This window comes from Eulemur rufifrons, chromosome 16, assembly GCF_041146395.1.
Source record: "Eulemur rufifrons isolate Redbay chromosome 16, OSU_ERuf_1, whole genome shotgun sequence".
Lineage (NCBI taxonomy): Eukaryota > Metazoa > Chordata > Mammalia > Primates > Lemuridae > Eulemur > Eulemur rufifrons.
Genome location: NC_090998.1, coordinates 88,838,824 through 88,852,378, shown reverse-complemented (window position 1 = coordinate 88,852,378; position 13,555 = coordinate 88,838,824). Strand labels below are relative to the sequence as shown.

The 13,555-nt window shown below is 45.6% G+C and overlaps 1 protein-coding gene across 1 annotated transcript in view; it reads right to left on the bottom strand.

Annotated features, from left to right (window-relative positions):
• Window positions 1-13,555, bottom strand: part of GRAP2 (GRB2 related adaptor protein 2) — a 60,553-nt gene that overhangs the window by 16,394 nt on the left and 30,604 nt on the right. The window contains exon 2 of the mRNA XM_069490878.1: window positions 2,384-2,475. Coding sequence (XP_069346979.1) covers window positions 2,384-2,461 — 78 coding nt within the window. The 5' untranslated portion in view covers window positions 2,462-2,475. The remainder of the gene's footprint in view (window positions 1-2,383; window positions 2,476-13,555) is intronic.

Here is a 13,555-nt window from a genome sequence, read left to right as displayed (position 1 = left end):
GGCCGGTGTGTGCGCTGCAGTGTGACCTGGGGGCATCGTGTCCACAGAGATGTGTGTGTGTGTGTGTGTGTGCGTGTGTAGGCTGGGATTCAAACTCAGATCTATCTGGCTCCAAGGTCTATGCTCCTCTTTACTGTAACACTCTCCTTTCTAGTGAAGACGGACTTGCTTGAGAGATACCATGGAGGGAGAATATTCAGAGCCGAGCACAGTGCTCAGGAGTCAGGCAGAGCTCCATCCGGATCCTGGCTCGGTCACACTCTAGCTGTGTGACTTTGGACAGGTGATTTAACCCCCCATTTGTAAAATGGAGGGAAAATTAGTGCCTGCCTAGCAGATCTGCTGAGATAGTGAAATAACGTTGCAGACCACGTGGCCACACCCTGGCCCGACAGGAGAAGCTAAGGAGACCTTGGTTACGGATCATCGGGCTTTGGCAAGGGAGGTGCGGATGGGAACTGAGGCTTCTGGCCTGGCGAGTGACCGCTGACAGCACTTAGAACGTGGATGGGGAGTCGTTTGGGCAGAAGTAGGGGTGAGGCGGGTGTGGGGGATTTGAGTGATTCTGGACTTCACGAGTTAGGAGCTGGCATCTGTGTGGTGACATCCAACAGACAATTGGCAGCGAGGTTCTGGAGTTCAAGAGAGATCAGAACTGGAGTGAGGGCCATAGATTTGAGGGTCTTTGGCCCAGAAATGAGAGTTGAAGCCAGAGCAGGGGGTGAGATGGCTCAGAGTGAGGAGAAAAATCAGAAAGCCAAGGGTAGAACCTTCAGGGAAGCATATATTTCAAGTCAGAAAGAGAGGAAACAGAGCATTTCAAAATGAGACCCCCCTCTAGGAGTGCCCAGGAAGGGAGGAGAAGAACCAAGAGAGGGTGGAGCTGCCGACCACAGGCGGGAAGAGCTTTCTGGAGAGGCAGAGTGCGGAAGGCAGCAGGCTGCAGACCTCCCCCAGGGACGTTAACTGCACGTTAATGAGAGCACCAGTGGACTTAAGGAGAATGCTGGGGGTGAAAGGTCGACTCCAGAGAGTTGCAGAATGAATGGGAAACGAGGAAGTGGAGAGTGCCCAGTGCAGAGAATTCTTCCCAGTATTGACGACAAAGGAGAGAAAAGAAATTAGGAACTGGATTGGGAAGCAGAGTTGAGAAACGGTTTTTTTGTTTGTTTGTTTGTTTTTTTAACGTTTCTGGGGAATAGAGAAAACTTAAGCAAGATATTAGGTTCTATTTGCAATGGGAGATAAGGGTGGGAGTTGGCCCAAGGATGCTCTAGAGGGGTTGACAATCACACGATCACAATACCCCACAGAGAAGGAGGAACTTCTCACAGCCGCAAGTCCCCCAGGACGCTGGTAGATCAAAGCAGTGAAGGCCGCCTTTTCCTGGGTCAGCAGCCCAACCAATATTTTAAGCTTGTGAAGGCCTACGCTTTGCCACCACTATTCCCAGAACTCGCAAGCTGAGAGCAGTTAGAAGGCTACACACTGGGCATGTTCAAATTCCAAAAGAAGCTGTTCTATGTGTTTTGTGGTCAGTGGACACTTTCCAAGTCACCCTCTCACATGCTGAGAGGGTTCTTTCTGGCAAGCAAGATTCCTGGTGGTGAGACCACGCTGGCCATCTGGGGGGCTGAGAACCAGGGAGTGGGCTGCCTAAGGGTGCTCTGAGGTCAGGCAGGGGGGCATTGGCTTCACATACTTCCAAATGGCCTCTTAAAGGGCTTGTGCTCTTTCGCAAAAAGCAAGGGTTAAGAGTCTGTAAGTGTGGTGTGCGAAACGTGGGAGAAATCCAAGGCCACTTCAGCTCAGCAAGCAGCCACTACAACTGAAGTGTGGGCTGAAGACAAGTTTTAAGAAGCCCCTGAGTGGTCAGGTGTGCATGGCCTTTGTCAAGCCACATCCCTTCTGGCTGCCTTTCCCACACCCTCGTCTCCTAAGTTCCAGCCGTGCTGAACCTGGCAATGCTCTCTGAATTCAGCATGCGCTTGCACGACTGGGCTTTCGTTAAAAGCCCGTGTTGCACACATTCCTACAACCCTCCATCTTTTAAGGTGGCATCATTTGTTCCATCACCTGTGCTCTTTGAGCACTGAGCCAAGAGCAGCATCTGTAGCAGCCCTTTGGATGGGTGTTTTTCCCCCTCCAGACCACGAGCATTTCAGGATGAGGATGGCGGCTTATGTCGACTCCATTTCCATCACCTGGCCTGGTGTCCGGCACACAGGTGCACGGAAGGCACCCTTTGTTTAGAGGTGAACTTCTCTTTTTAAAAGGAATTGAGTGCAGTTCTTAAGAGACAAAGGCATGGATTGTTAGGTTACTTCGGTGGCCAGACTCAAGTAACTCTTTATCGCTCCCCTGGGGCCCCCCCGGCACGTACCTTCAGAACATCTCCAGTGTGAAAGCTCAGTTCGTCCTCACCTGAGGCAGTGAAATCAAACTTGGCGACAGCTTCCATGGTGTCACGTTAAGCTGGAAGAGAAATAACGTGGTCATTGTGCCTGTCTGCCAGGAGGAGGGCAGCAGAGCCCACGGTGCTGCCTCGCAGCCTTAGCAGCTCATAGGAGAGGGGTCGGAGGAGTGTCTCCAGGCCGGAGAGCAAGACTCGGGCACACAGAGAGGGCTTGTGTTTGCCAGAAGAACTGCTGGAGTCCTTAGGATCTGGGTACAGGATCATTCTCTGAATCCCCGGATGCCAGGAGCAGGAAGTAAAAGCCAGCGACAGCCTTTCCCCTTTCCTTTCATCTCCCCGTGCTGGTCCTGGCCTGACACCACTTTTGGGGGCATCTGTTTCCAGCTGATAAGGACGGAAGGCTTGCTATCATCTGTAACTTGAGGCCCAAGGGGCTGGAAAGACTATTCTGTAAACACTGTCCCGAGTCTATCCCTTGGCAGCTATATTTAACCAGGCAGTGTTAATTAGACAGATGCCATTTCCTCTTTTACATCTGAATCATTTAAGAGAATTAGACAGCATTAGCCATTGGGGAACTCAGCTTCCTTCTGCATGGTTTGAGAGTAGAAAGCATTTTGGTCTGTTAGTTGGAAGACTTGATTAGTCAGATTACTTATTTTATTATGAGAGTATAAACCAAGTCTACTTTGGAAACTTTGATTTTAATAGTTTTGAATTGAGTTAAAATACTGGCCCCCTCCTCATAGACCTGTGTAAAGATATATGAGTTAGCCTCCATTCTACATGGAGTAGGAAATAGAGTTGTTTTTTAGGAGACAGTGAGGATGGAATAGCAAGAGAGCCAGCTTGAATCCTAGTTCTCTTGGCGAATACCTATATAATCTTGGGCAAGTAATTAAGACTCTCAGAGTCTCAGTTTCCTCATCTGTAAAATGGAGATCATAATATTGAGCTAATAAAATTGTGAGATTAAATTAGATAACAGATACAAAGCATTACACAAGATAAGGCTAAATAGTATTTATGTTTTAAAGCAATTTTATGGAATGAATTTTTCCTCCAGCAAAGGTAGCCTGAAACACACAAGTTTTCTACTGAGCCTCCCATCTCCTATAAACGTTTCTTATTGAAATGTGATGCTTGGTCTCCGTGACTATCAACTCCCGTTGACTCTTTGCTATGACAGCTCACTCTCAGGACAATCTTGAAAGCTCTTGTTTGGCATTTATGTTTTTCAAAGTTTCTCTAGGTCTGAAACCCTCAGGGTTAGTTTATCAGTACCCTCAAACCTAATGGACTTTCAGAGACCAGTAAACTGGGACCATAATTGTCCTCTCAGTGGGAATTTCTGCTCAGATGGCCAGGATTTGGGTAAATAAGGAAGGTGCCGCTGGTGGGCGGGCACAGCGCCAGGAAACCCAAGGGTTACAGCCACCTGCAAGGGGCTCGTTTCTCTCATCCTCCACATGTGCTTGGTCTTCCAAAGGTGATAAGTGAAGGTGAATATTACCCATCCAAAGGTAGATATTAAGCAAAAAATAGCTTAGGAGCCAAAGTAAATGTCATAGTTAACTCTCTGAGCTTTATCACCAGTCAAAACTTATTTCCAAACAACAATAACACAAATATACCTTTTGCACACTTTCTTCAAGATCTGTCCATCTAAGGCAAATTAAAATTTTTGCGACCTAGGACGACCCACTTGAGAGGAAAGAAATCAGCTAAATGCCTTTGCTGATTTGATTCACCCCATTACTTTAACATGCAAGGCTTCTCCTCATTAAGGACTTGCGTCTAGTTTGCAGGGAGACGTGGCTTCTGTGGGTCATCCTCATCGTATCAACAGTAGACACTGGTCACCTCAAGGGATCAAGTGTCAGGTGAATGGTCCTGAAAACCGAGATCCCATTTCTATGCAAATTTACCTTAATCAGCAGGACAGAGACAAGGGGAGGGCAAATGCTAAACATATTAGAAAGCTACATAAATTAGAGATGAAAAAATATCCAAGGCATGCTCTAGATATGACCTTGATTTGGGGAAGATCTTTCCAACATGACATGTAGCTCAGCTGAGGCCTGGGCGCTACGTCCAGGCTGGCTGTAAATGACTTTGGTGAGGAGGCCAAAGCAGAAGTAAAATTGCTTCTGAATAGAGGCACTTTTCTCTGCCTTCCCCAGGAGGCAGGCAGTGTGGCCGAGCCAACGACACAGGCATATCACAGAGCTCCCAGCTTATGGTATTAATCCTGGCTCAAAAAACCCAATTAAACAGGCCCACTCTTCATGAAATCGCTTGGAAAAAATTCGTTTGCTCCCATTTCTTATTTAGGGTGGGGTGGGTTATGTTCTCTTTTCATTCAAATCACAGGGCTTCGAAAACTCTTCTCTTGAAACACCCTAACAGCAGAGAATGGCAAATATGCAACCCCCAGGGGTCGGTTTTCTGTTTGATCATAAAAATGCATGGGAAATCTATATCCCATTTCTCTATATTCATTAGTGTTAATTTTGAAAAGTTTTAAAATTACTACCAGGGAAAAAGAGCCCTGAACTAATATAGTTTATTCAGTATTTATCCACTTGTTTTATAAGCTGTACCTGCTTATAAAACTGCAGACTGCATCTGGGAAACAAAAAAAATATGACGGTGATAAAAAAGCTGGGTAGCAGCACTTCAGAGAGGGAGAGGGAACTGGGGGAGAGAGAAGGTGCAACAGCCTGAATTCAAGAGTGCAACGGAGCCTTCTTGCTACTGGCTGCCATTTCCGTGCTTCTGACCTCGGGAGAGATGAAGAGAGAGACTTCTCTTCAGAGTACCTCACAGAGGGATTTGAAGTGTTTCTCTGCCAGTGACGGGCTTTAGAAATGACTGCAATGCTGCCTGCCACGCAGCATGAGAAGCTGCAGCCTCCAGGGTCAGCCAAGCCACCCCCAGCAGCGCCGCCCCCACCCTGCTAGGCCCGCTATGCTGCCAGTTGTCGCCCCAGTGCTCGCTCTGCTTCTCCCAGCCCTCTGCGGCTCTCTCACTTCCCCCCTTGTGAGTTGCACGAAATATCCATTAGCAACCCTGCTTCACCACAGGGTAATGCCACACAGCACTGCCCCGACATGATTTTCTCTGCCCTTGCATTTCCACGTAAGCTTCTTTTACCACCAAAAAGCCTGAAAAAATATTCAGGCTATATACCAAGAATGCTTGTCTACTTCTGAAATATAGTCATCACAGAGACCGAAAACAAGCCATGAGACAGCTTTTTAACCTCCATCTGAAAGCCAGATTATAAGTGGATTTGTTCATAAATGCATAGTTAGCATCAAAATGGTACCAGACAAGAAACTTCTTGAACAATTTCAGCTCCTCCTAAGTTGGCTATGAATAGCCAAGGTTTCCATTTTATGTATCTCTCAGAAAGAGCAATTGCATAACACCACGAAGCAAAGATTCAGGCTCAGGACCTTGGTGACAGAGGGAGACGGGTCCTAAATTGATATCACTTCCTATTTTGCTGGGGAGAGCTCTAATTTGAATCCTTGCCCCAGTTTACATTGCAATTCAGATAAGATAATATCTTGGGATTTAAAAAAAGAGAGCAACATTGCTTTTTATAAGTATCCCTGTAGCATATTCCTATTTCATACGATGGAGCTTAGCTATAATCATCTTTCCCTGGCAGCGTGCGGTTTCCTACTTCTGGACATTAGCAACAGTTTTTATTAGTTTATCCTGTATATGAAATGAAGTAAGAGAATAGTGAGAATAGTTTACATTTGAGGACTTTGGCTGCAGCTACCGAGAGGAGCTTAGCAAAAAAAATGTAAAATTATACCAGCTGCCTAATGTCACATAATTCGGAGACTTAGACTCCACAGCCTTTCTGTGCTTTCTGTGCGACAGGTTAAGCCTCTCTTGGAGACAATAAGGGAATGTGCTTCCCCCACCCATCGAATTGACAAGGTCAGTTCAATTACTTTCCAGAAGCAGGAAACCGCACGCTGCCAGGGAAAAATGATTATAGTGAAGCTGCATTGTACGAAATAGGAATATTCCTGAAAAGTTATTATGAACAGAGTATTTGTAAATGGAATCATATTAGCATGTATTATGGAGGCTCACTCTATAAAGGAACCCTGTCGTGAATCGCTTTATAAAATGAAAGCAAAATTTGTTATGCAAATAACTGCCTTTTAATTTATCTGTTTTAAAGTCTGGATTTTCATGCGTTGAGTCTTAAAACAGAGCACACCTGTATATCCCCTCTAGCTCTGCAGACTGTGGGCCAGATAAATATTTGCTGCTTTTCTTCTCAACCCTAAAGCATGTTAAAGAAAAATCTCTCCTATTGATACAGAACATTCCACCTTGGAATATAGACCAGGCGTCATCAAACCTTCTCTGTGTAGGGCCAGAGAGTAAATATTTTTGGTGTTCTAGGCTGTCCAGTCTCTGTCACAACTACTCAACTGTGCTACTAGAGCCGGGAAGGCAGCCTTAGATGATAGTAATTGAATGGGTGTAGCCGTGTTCCAATAAAACTTTATTTGTAGGCACAGAAATCAGAATTTCATAGCATTTTTACATGTCAAGAAGTGTTGTTATTCTTTTGATTTTTTTCCCAATGATTTAAAATTGTAAAACCCATCTTAGCCAAGGTCAAAATCACAGTGAAGGGCTGAATTAGGCCCACTGCGGTAGTTTGTCACACACTGATATACACATTTATATCTATATCCTACCTCCTTCAATAATCTGTAAACTTCTTGAGGGGAAGGATTGTGGTTTAGTGGACAGAGTGTGGGGCTTAGAGGGAGGTGGACCTGGATCTGAATCTAAAATGTGCCACTTACTTCCTGAGTGTGCTGTTTCCTCATCTGTAAGATGAGAGTAACCACGGTTACTCCGTGGGGTTGTGGTGTATTAATGTGTAGACTGACACATAGTAGGTGTCCAGTGAATGGTAATCATTGTTATTTATTCCTAGATTCTGTACACTACCTAGCCAGTGCTTAGTAGGCACTTAGCAAATGTCTGTTGAGTCAAAGAAAACATGCAAATGACCTGCCATCAGAGTCGCTATAAAGTTGATTTCCTCAGGGCAGGGGCAGCACACAGGAGGACCCATTTACAAGGATCAATGAAATTCCCACGCACAGGTGCCCTGACTTCTCAGCAAACTCAGCTGGAGATAGTGGAACGCACCCACTGAGAGGTCGGATTTATTTAATCCAATAGAGGGCAATGGTGCACCCCGAACCGTCCATTCCGTCTCCTAACTTTTCTCTGCATCCCGAGTCCCTGTAACCTTTACCCAGACAGGTTTGGTGATTGTCCTCATTGTCTCTTGTGAGTTTTAAGGCACCTAAATGTTAACATTTCGAAGAGTCTAAAACCTATAAAATACAGAATTGCTTAGGTGGAAAAGAATTAGAAGTCACCTTCTCCTACACTTTTTCTGATGCTAAAACACCTGAGCATCCCGGAGAGGTGGTCCCCATGCCTCTCGTGGTGACTAGTCCCTCACTTCTGCTTTGATTCTAGGTTAATGATCCTGTACTAAAACCCCTACTGTGTGTTTTTCTTCTATCTGAACCTTACAGCTGTGTTTGGGGCCTTTCCGTCTCAGTTTATTACCCTTGCTGGGCATCGGACATTAGGAACAGGAAACCGAGAAAGGTTGCAGATGGCCCTTCTTGAAAATTTGTGAGCATAGCATTGCCAACTACCTTACAGCTCACCTGTCAGCCGCTGCTTAAATATTCTTCTAGAGACCCAAACCAATCTATTTTGGAAAAGAAAAAAAAAAAAAAAAAAGGCTGGGCTTAGCCAGGAGACCAAGGTCTGGCCTTTCCCTGTTTTGGGCTCTCACATGACAAGATTTCCACTTCATTCTAAACCAGCAGAATCCTGCTTACAGAATACCTCTTAATCAGCCGGCCAAGCTGGAAATGTTAACCTTCTTACTGAATGTCTAACAGGGCTTGCACGTTTCTTTGCTGCACCTGCTCTTGAGTTACTGCTAACTCATCCTCTGAAGTCTTTGAAATAGAGACTCTCAAATCTTTCTCTTTGGTTTCTCTGGAGATGCGGCTCTGTGGCCAGGTGCAGGGGGTAGAGTGGGAGCTGGAATCCTGGTGGCCACAGCCAACCCATGTTGGGTCCCCCACCTGGCCTTCACCAGATCAAGCTTGCAGATAGTCGTATAGTTGGGAGTGGTCCTCGGGGTCCTCTGCTTGAGATTTTCAGCCAACAGTTCGTGTGCCTATCTGGACCTCCCAAATCGGAGACACAGGACTATTTCTTTTGGGGTTCAGGATCCTGGGAGAATAAACAGTCTGCTCAAGGGGACCTGGACCGTTTGCACAGGTGCTCTCTTTAGGGGATATAAACATTTCTGATTGTATTGCAACCAAAGTAAGCAAAGACAAGCAAAATATACCCTACCAAACCGCTTCTGGCTAGTTGGCTGAGATTTTAGTACCCTCTAAAAGCCTCCATTTTAAGTGATTTTGCACAGATAGGACATTCCTATTTTTCTCTTGTTCCTGGGTGACTCATTATTTCCCCCTCCTAAGCCCCAGGAAAGTATAAATCCCCCAGCATGAGCGGCGGGGGTGAACACATGGAACTAGAGGGGGCCCTCTGCAGCTTGTCCAAGAACAATAATTCATCAGCAGCTGAGCTGCTGATGCTGGTCTTGGACACCACAAGGATGGCTCATGAATAGAAACCGCCAGGGCGCTCCCCATCTCCCATCCATTCCCGTCCTGTGCGCAGGTGTGTTCCCGGAATAACAATTCATCCTCTGGCTGCTTCACTTCTGCAGAAAGCCGCCAACAGAGCTGTCTCTGATGACAGGTGACTAATGGGCAGCTGGTTCTTGAGTGAGACACTGAGCGTGGGCAGGGGAGGTGTGCTGCCCTCTCATCCCAGTCTGGGAAGGGCTCGGGCTTAGCCCACAACCACTCACTGCCCTTACCTTCTAATGCCTCAGCCAACACCCTCCTGCAAGCCCTCGGCCAGCCTCTCAGGGTTCCATCCTACCTGGGATCCCCAGCCCCACCTGAACCCTTTGACCTTGCCTCACAATTACTTCCGGTTTCCAAATGGGAACCATCTCCCCAGTTAGAAGGCAATAGGTCTTCAGGTTTGGAAGCCAAATAAATGTATTTTTCAGACTTGTGAGCACACTTTACACAACTGGAGAGTCTCTCTAAATCCCTTATATCCTTATTTAATCAAATTGCTCTTCTGCAGGTCCCTGTCTGTCACTGTGGATTATGGAGATTTCATTGGTCTCCAGGATGTTTTTCTCTTTTTAAATTAGCTCCCTTTTTCCTGCTTAAGGTTTTTTGGTTTCAGTGGGGGAGAGGTGATGAGGGGAGGGAAGTAGAAGAGGGAGGAGACACATCAGGAAACTGTCCCCACACAGGTCCCCCCTCCCCTGCCTTGTAACTTGGGTGATGCCCAAGACAAGGGATCAGTCACTTGCTCTTCCTTCCTCTGCATATTTTCACCTTACTCTTCCTTAATCAACACCAGTCTGGCTTATATAATTTAATTTTTTTTAGTGCAAGGCATACCACATAAAATCTCATTTGTCCTCAAAGTTTTTGTAAGAAAAGTATCTTTTTCCTTAAGCATAATGTATATATATGTTCTGTTAAACTCCAGCAAATTCCATTCTTTTTTCCCTAACTCGCCATTCTCTGCAAGGTGAGGCTCCCGCCGCAGTGGGCGGCTTACAGGACTCAGGTGTCAGACGACCTGGTTTCAAATCTCAGGTCCTGTTGGTTACTAGGCGGTTGGAAAAGCTTCTCTGTGTCTCAGTTTCTCAGAAGTTCTGATGATAACCCTCAGCCCACAGTGTCACAGGGAAGAGGATGTAGAACGTGTGGCTCAGTGTTGGTGTTTGACCACTGAGTGTCTCTTCTCCCAAGAGTTTCTGCATTGCAGTTAGCTACTATCCTTGCTTGCAGAGAAAAGAAAATTTCAAAACAGGTTTTAAAAAGTGTAAATCCGCCAAGCATATACTCCTTTGCAGCCTCTCAAGCACCCGTTCCTCCTCACTTGCCCTACGCAAGTGCTAGCTTCTCTCTACCAGCTATGAGGTCCCAGCTGCAGGGTTACCAAGACGACCCAGCCAGTAAAGAAAGAAGACAGCACTCACTAAGGACAAGGGGGGAAAGGCGGGGTAGAGAAACAGAAAACTGACCTGGCTCCTACTCCTTGCCACCCACCCAGAGCTCAGTCACTGCCTTGCAGTCTTTAAACAGGAAGCGCCAGGACAGCCACGAACAGTCCCAACACCCCACCCCAGCCTTGCCAACGTCTAGACACATGAACCAGCTCAGAATAAGTTACCATTTATAAGCCCAGGTGCCAGGGGCTTTTCAAAAGGTCATCCTTTATTGTTATTATTGTCGCCATTCACATGTTATAGATGGGAAACGGAGGCGAGAGACGAGAGCGCATGTCTGTTGGCCCCCAGGCTATGCGCTCTCTTTACTTTGCCGCTCTGCCTCTGCTGGTACTAGCAAGATAACCAGAAGTCCTGCTACTAGTTCAAGCTAATTGCTAACTAGCTTGGGCCCCCTAAACCTTTCTGGGTGGTTGTCCTTCAGCCAAGAAATTGGCAGGAGCAATTCTCACACACCGGAGAAATTCAAGCCCATTACTTCTTGGTCAAAGAGACGAAGACTGCAATCAGCCCTGCTGACCTCGGACCAAGCAATCATGTGCTTTAAGGCAATTGCAGAAATGGAAACAATCTCAGTTAATAAACTTACAATCTGTTGCTCGTTTCCTTTCCTTCCTTTTCCCTTCCTCCCCCTCACAGTTTTCTTACCTTTCCCGTCATCAACTTTCCCCACAATATATTCTGCTCTTTTTGAAGTTCTTTCTCTTTCCCCTGGAAACATTGGTAGCTTACCATGAATCTAGTTACAAAAACTGTGAGTCTACAATATTTCTGCTTTTAATTCTCCCGCACGTTTCTTATTAAAATGACACCATGCAAACGTCAATCCAAAACAACAGCACAAATAAATCAGAAAGAGCCCACCAGCCCCACTCTGGCTCTGCGGTGAGGCTGGTGTGTCATTTGCCATTTCCTCATTTTATCCTTATTGTCTCCTCGAGCAATAGCAATTGTCTGCAGAAACACCAAGAATCCTGCTGGCAAAACCGAAACATAAATGAAGCATTGAAAAGACCCACCTGGGATCAGGAGGCATATAATGAGCCCTGCCAGAAGGGTGGGGTGTGGGGCGGGGTCGGGTGAGATGACAGAGAAAGACAAGAGACAGACAGACAGACATTTCACAAATTTCCGGGCTTCACTGTATTTTTCCGCTTCCCATTTTCTAGTCACATCATGATTTCTCCCCAAATATATCACCAGGATTTTATGGCACCCTCCCTTCTGCTCACTTCGTGTTTGTTTTTATTGATTTGGGTTCTGAAAGCTTATTTGTCATGTATTTGAAAGGCACCATCTTCTTGCTCTGTTGTCACCAGGGCTGTGACATTGTTCACGAATGCTACAGACACACTCAGCTCCTGTCCCTCACTGTCTGTGCCTTGGGCTACCTAAATCTTATTTGGGTACAAAATCGTAGAGCAGACGACTGCATGACCACAATTATTTTCATCTTTTTGTCACTTTTACTTATGTTTCCGAGCCCTCGTTTATTATCCGAATGCTGGTCATTTTTTTAGCTCACTGGTCTCAAAGCTTGCAAAAGTGAACATTAATCCAGATAGCAGCTAACCTTGATTCATTCAATAAGACTATCCCTGAAAAGTTGGAGCTAATGGCGTTTTTATATATCAAGTCACCTGGTAAAGTTACTAAAAAATTGCCAGTGAAAGGGATAATATTGCAAATCCGTTTCATTAAGGGAATAATTATAATATTCTTAATTTTTGGAAATTTGGTTCTTCCTTGTTTGAGTTAGGCTCAACTAAGGAGCATCTATATTTGTCTCATTTAAAGTAGTTCTCTTGGCCAGGCACAGTGGCTCTTGCCTGTAATCCTAGCACTCTGGGAGGCCGAGGTGGGAGGATCACTTGCAGTCAGGAGTTTAAGACCAGCCTGAGCAAGAGAGAGACCCTGTCTCTACTAAAAATAGAAAAATTAGCTAGGTGTTGTGTTATGTGCCTGCAGTCTCAGCTACTCGGGAGGCTGAGGCAGGAGGATTGCTTGAGCCCAGGAGTTTGAGGTTGCTCCAAGCTAGGCTGATACCACCCTACTCTAGCCTAGGGCAACAGAGTGAGACTCTGTCTCAAAAAATATATATATAAAGTCATTCTCTTTCTTTTTAATTGCCAGTTTTGATCAAGTAGGGCTGTAAATCTTACTTCCAGAAAGTCAGCCTTTCCCTAATCCACTGAGATAGTAGCGAACGGGCAGGAGGCAGAGTGGGATGGGAAGAGCGAGCTAACAGCTTGCTGAATTGGTTACACTGAGCCCAAAAGTCGTCTTTCCTTTCAGTCTGAATTCTGCCCTAAAAAGCAAAAACAAACAAAAAAACAAAACAAAACAAAACAAAACCCAACAGAAGAAGAAAGAAAGAAAAAGAGAAGAGAAGAAAAGAAGAAAATGAAAATAACAGTCAGAAGTTCAGAAGTTCCAAATTCTTTTTTTTAACTGTAAATAAGCCCAGGCTCCCCCAGCACCCTCTGTGTGACAGGGTTCCGACTCCTGGTCTCCTGGTCATTTTCCCCAGGCCCCATCTCAGCTATTCGATGTGCTTCTCAAAGTGAACTCTTTAGACTTGAACCCAATATTCCAGATAACAGTCTGAGCTGGGCTGAGTGGAATAGGATGATTTAATTACTTTAATTACTTTATTACTTTAACCCAGATTTTTATAATCGTGTTACATTGTTGGCTATTTGGGAATTATGCAACTATAAAAAAAAACCAGGTGTTTCCTGACAGGCAGGTGGTCAAGGCAGGCCTCTCCACCTCTGCAACGGACTTTTTGGAGCCAAAATATGGGACCTCACATTTAAGCTTTTTAACTTCCGTCTCGTTTTGTTCTCTCCCTTTGGCCAATTGCTCAGCCCTCACAGTTCGTTCAGGCATGGATCTGTGCTCCTAACCCTCTGGTTGTATCTTTTGTAAGTGAACTT